Genomic DNA, 5,419 nt, shown 5'->3' on the forward strand with positions numbered 1-5,419 from the left:
ATTTAGCGATGGTGAAGAGTTGACAGGCCTGGAGACTTAAGTTCATTATGTATGCAAACAAAGATGCACAAATGCTCTGGTTGTAAGTCTTCCCATCAATGCGCCACTACTGTTTCTCAGCCCTTCCCGAAGGAGCCATCTCCCTGGTTCAGAGACAAATGCAGTGCCCAGGTGATGTTCAGTCTTTATCTTTCTACCAAAACTCTAAAGGGCAAAAGGTTGTTTACATTTCTATTTTATTTCCCAACACACCAACAACTTCTCCTATGAAATTACCAGTTAATGGCTCAGTACATACATGCACTTCAGATATATGCTTAAGAATATTTAGCCAGTCAAGATACCCAACTGGATGAATCTGCCTACTCATAATCTGCCTGTGACTTATAATATATACTGTACAGAATGTACAAGTTCTATACATCACAGCACCAGTGACTTAAGATTACAGAAAAATGAAAAAGACAGGAAGTCTTTCAAACAAAGTCCCCTCCAACGGGTACCAGATGAGGAGTGTAACTTCCATTTCCTCTTTGAAGCTCTCACACATTTAAATTAATGCCAGGTATAGTATTTATCATTGGGACTCCTCAGGGGATTCAAAGACACTCTACCTCATTAGAATTTCTGGGCTCCTAACCTCAAGTCACCTCCCACCAATCGAGCTCCCCAGGTTCAGTCACTGAGGCTCAGTGGAAACTAATGAATGTGTATTCATAATTCCCACAATAACCCATCCAGACCCTCTACAGGCATACAGTGCTAGAGGATGTGGAAAGAGACAGGACCTGATTGTATTTATCTCCCCCTAATTGGTCTCTTAGCATCTGAAATACCAGAGAAAATTAATTGTTCCTTTAAGTATATTCCACTTTCTCTTCCACAGTTTTTGGTATACCTATAGCCATAGGCCACCTGAACCCTCATGTGACAAGGGCCAGCAAACTGAGTGAGGCTTATTATCCCTTGGAGCCAGCGCCATGGACTAAGTCCAGTGGGTGAAAGCATTTTAGAGCATCAATCTCTCTCCAACTTTTAGTAGCCTAAGTAACCCTCAGACCTTCACCTTAAAAACACAACATGCTAACACCTTTTCCTGGCAAGTAAGAATAGGTCTGAGACGTGACTTTACAAATGAGCTCTTTCCAGGGCCTGGATGAAAGTAGCCACCATTCTGCACTGCAAACATTTACCTTCTGCCCCAAAATCTAGACCAAAACGATGCCAAGGTTTCCATGGAGTCTTAGATTATCCCCGGAGGTGAAGGTTGCTACCTTAATCAACACCTGTATCCAGGACGCTAACGTTTCTGTTGTCACCCCCGCCAATTTCACCCCATGCCACCCCCAGGGCAGGGCTACTCTCCGCCAGCGCCCCCGCACCCCGCCCATGCGCTGGGCCCGGAGGGGGGTCTTTCCCCCGGCCCGTAAGCCCATCGGGACCCCCGGGGAGGCGGGTCCGAGGTCTCCCCCGGCAGGAGGCGGAGCGAGCCCCGGCCGGCCCCGGCGGGGGGGAACAGTGGCGCCCAGCCGTGTGCTCCGGGCGGGGAGCCCGAGCCCAGGCCCCGGGCCTGCCTCCCGCTCAGCTCCGCACCTGGTCCAGGTTCTCCTCGCTGCCGCTGTCCTCGGTGTCGGAGTCGATGAGGACCCGGCCTTTCCGCTTCTTCACCATGGCGGAGCCGGCCCCGCCGCGCTGAGGGGCCCGCGGTCGGTGCGGCGCTGAGAGCGGCCCGACCGCCCGGGACACAAAGGGCACCGAGCATGCGCCCCGCACCGCCCCGCCCGCTGGGGCGGGGCCTCCGCAGCCACTGGCGGAGGGCGGGGCGGGGCCCGGGCTGGATGCACGTGCCCGTGCGGACTCCACTGAGCTGCTGGGACGCGCGGTGGCACCCGGGGGGGCGGGGTCCATCCCTGCCGCGCCGCGCCGACCACTTTGCGCCCCCACGGAGTCCTCGGCCGCCAGCGCGCTACAGCGCCGAGCCTGGGGGGGGGACTGCGGCTGACAGGGATTGGGGAGAAATGCGTTCTCCTCCCTTATCCAGTGCGGCAGCGTGGTCTCAGTGCCCCTGGGCGTTGCCAGCCTTGCATTTGAGTCTTTACTGACAGGAAGATCTGAAGTTGAATTTTTTTTTTTTTTTTTACACTGACACTATAAACTTTTTACTGACCTCACTAAAAATACCGTCAACAACACAACAATGGCACAAAAGTGTGTACTCCCTCCCGATGTTCTGTACACAGGGATTCGGAATCACGCAATTGTTTTAGCTGCAGTTTAGTTGATCAAGTCAGTTCTTTGGGCCTGTGCAATAATAGGAAACAGGAAATTGATGAAGTCATGATCAGTGTAGTTTTATGATACAAGGAGTGATTCTGAACGACGCCAATCAATGTCAAAATACATGTTTTATTTCTACCCAATTTGACAGACATTTTCATTTATTCACAGATTTACAGACAGTGTTAAAACTGTACATTTTTTGACTGACTGTCTGTAAATTTACAACGGTCAGCAACCCTGGCCAGCGCTCTGTGTGCAGACATGCAGACATGATCGCTGTGCAGCCATCCCAAAGAGCTAGGTGCAGGCCGATTGCCCCAAGGTGGGGGCGGGGGGGGGGAGCATGGGGTGATAGATCATAGAGCAACCCGGGAGAAAAAACGTTTAAAACAAGGGAAAAGGACTGTAAAGTCTCTAAACTGAGGGGGGAGGAAGGGTGGGAGAAGCACAAATGTGTGTGTGTAATACCCAAAATTACTTCTAACTGAGCTTTGAAATTTACTAGATAGCGAACTAAACACCATCCCCTGGGGCAAAGCCCCACTGACATCAGTATGGTTCCTTGGGGGTGCAAGAGTCCACCCACACCGAGTTTGTTTCAGGATTAGGGCTCAAGGGCTCGATCCTGCTTCCACTAATATTGAAGTGAACAATCTAACTCCCTTTGACTTCACTGGTGCAGGATCAGGCCCGAAATGTGGACAGATTGTAGCCAGGTTTTAGATTATAATTGACTCCCTTTGAATGGGTTCAATGACATTGGGTTGCAGGATGCTTTATTAAAATCACGTTTTTGTAAATAAAGGTATAGAGCACTACAGTTAGCCATGACCACACAAACATCAAAACAGTCAGCTAGCTGTACATATGAGACTACATCCTGAAGTCTTTAATGAGGTTGTGCTTTGGCAAACTTCCCACTGATGTCAGAGGGTTTTGACTGAGCAAAGTGCTCATATAACCATGCCTTGGTGATAGGTACCATATAAAAAATGACAGAACCAGAATTCAAAATTTCGCCCTGGAGAATAGAATATAACCTTCTGTTCTAAAAACACAGGTCACCTTCACTTGATCTAAAGTAGACTTTCCCTTAGCAGTCAGCAGCTTTAGGGTTTACATACTTTTTCAGACTTCTTGCTGCTAAAGTAAGAAAATTATAGATGAATGGACATTATGGCTCTACCATTTGTAGAGAGTAGATATACAACTGTACAAGAAGCCTCTGCATTCAAGTGCCCTGTTATAATTAGCACAACTGGCAAACCTGATTATCTGAAAGATTAATTTAAAATCTGTAAGGCTGCAAATAGAGCATTAAAATCATTACTAAATAATAATTCAAAAACTCCAGTGTGTTACAGTGTTTATCTGCAATGATTTGGGGACATTTTTGTGGCAAGTTGCCAGGCTGGAAGAGGAGAAACCCTTTTCTTTCAAACCTAACATTTTCTTAACAAAGCCTACTTGCTTGGATTTTGCATGTGGAGATTGTAGGAGGAAAGAATTTGGTTTTGAGAAAGGTGTAAACTATCTATTATTCTCAACAGGATGTTGATCTTAACAAGAGTTAAAATGACAATATTGTAAGCTATTTCACTACTGTTCATTTCAGTGGAACCTGTGGTTGTGCATGGAATAATACCTTCACTTTTCCTTCCAGGATGGCTCCTGACTTCATCCCTAATTCTGCATGAAGCTCTGCATAGGCACAAGATCCACTTGTGTGGAGCTCATTGTCTCTGTAGTTGTCAAGATATTTTCTTAGCTGTACATAGGTGTACATCTGTACAATGGTTGTTATTAAGAATAATTTTTTTTAGTCACGACAAAAATCTTCAATAAATTATAGTTAAGATTGTAAATCAATGCATATAACAGGGATGGCCAAATTTACTGACCCTCTGAGCCATGTATAACAATCTTCAGAAGTTCGAGAGCTAGGGTGCACCTGCTGGAGCTTGGGACTTCAGCTCTGTGGCAGGGTGGTGTGACTAGGGGCTTCAGCCCTGGGGAATGGGGGATCTCAAGGCTTCAGTCCTGTAGGAGGTGCCTTCTGGGGCTTGGGGCTCCAGCCTTGCTCCTGCTGAAGACTTGAGCCCTGCAGGTGTGCCCCATGGGGCTGAAGCCCCAAGACCCCCATCCCCACAGAAGCTGTTAGTCTCATCACCTTGCTGCAGGTCAGAAGCCTGGAGCTCCCTCCCTCCATTCTGGTAAGCAGAGAACGGGTGGGAGCATTGGGGTGGGGGAGGGTTATGCAAGCTGCACTTCGACTGTAAAAGAGCTGCCTGTGGCTCCTGAACCGCAATTTGGCCACCCCTGATATATAATCTAAGGGCGAACCCTTAAAATACAACTGATATTTTTAAAATATATTGGAAAGCCACAAACCTCAAGGTAAAGTTTAAAAACCCCAAGCAACAAATGCTGAGACGTACCAAAGACATAAGGTACTCTAAACAACCTTAACTCTGATCCCCCCCCAGAGTATGTATTGTCATTATTCTGGATACATTCAATGTAATGTAAATTAGCCTGTACTAAGTATCACAGGCTTAACTAGTTAACAGCTCAGATAACGAGAGAGAAAAACAACTCCTTAATGCTGTTCATAACAAACAGGGGAAAAAAAACAACTTTTGATGTCCCAATAACACTACATATAAAAATGAAATAATACTTTCCATTTATAAATCTCATTAAAAATTCAGTTGAAGATCTCAAAATACTCTGTAAGCATTAATGATTTAACCTTCACGACCTCTTTGTGCGGTAGGAAGTGGTCAAGAGAAACCTGAAGCACACAGGCGACTTGCTCAAGGTCACACTTGGAGTTAGTGGGACAGTTGGGATTAAAAACCAGGACTCCGGATTCCCAAACCCTTACTCTAACCAGTAGATGATGCTGTCTCCTGGCAGCGGGATCTGTATCCTGGAGGGACACACACACCCTAGACTAGCCTGGGGAACCCAGCAGCAGACAGTGCCATGCAGCAGGCTGAGGGGAGAATGCTCTGGGTGTAAGCAGGAGCTGAGAGATTCCCAGTGCCTCGATCCCACGTGAAGCCAGACCGCCACCGCGTTGCAGCGCCTCCGGGGAGCGGAACCTTTGCGACGCGGCCGGGGTTCCCCTGACGGG

The 5,419-nt window shown here is 47.6% G+C and overlaps 1 protein-coding gene across 2 annotated transcripts in view; it reads right to left on the reverse strand.

The window, feature by feature from the left end:
- The window catches only part of RTF1 (RTF1 homolog, Paf1/RNA polymerase II complex component), a 43,745-nt gene extending 42,000 nt beyond the window's left edge, over positions 1-1,745 (reverse strand). For both annotated transcript variants that reach the window (XM_067557955.1, XM_067557954.1), the window contains exon 1: positions 1,594-1,745. In XM_067557955.1, coding sequence (XP_067414056.1) covers positions 1,594-1,671 — 78 coding nt within the window. In that variant the 5' untranslated portion in view covers positions 1,672-1,745. The remainder of the gene's footprint in view (positions 1-1,593) is intronic.
- Positions 1,746-5,419: the final 3,674 nt, after the last annotated feature.

The sequence above is a fragment of the Emydura macquarii genome, unplaced genomic scaffold, assembly GCF_026122565.2.
Source record: "Emydura macquarii macquarii isolate MOO-44397 ecotype Brisbane River unplaced genomic scaffold, CSIRO-AGI_Emac_v2 contig_1876, whole genome shotgun sequence".
NCBI classification, from domain to species: Eukaryota; Metazoa; Chordata; order Testudines; family Chelidae; genus Emydura; species Emydura macquarii.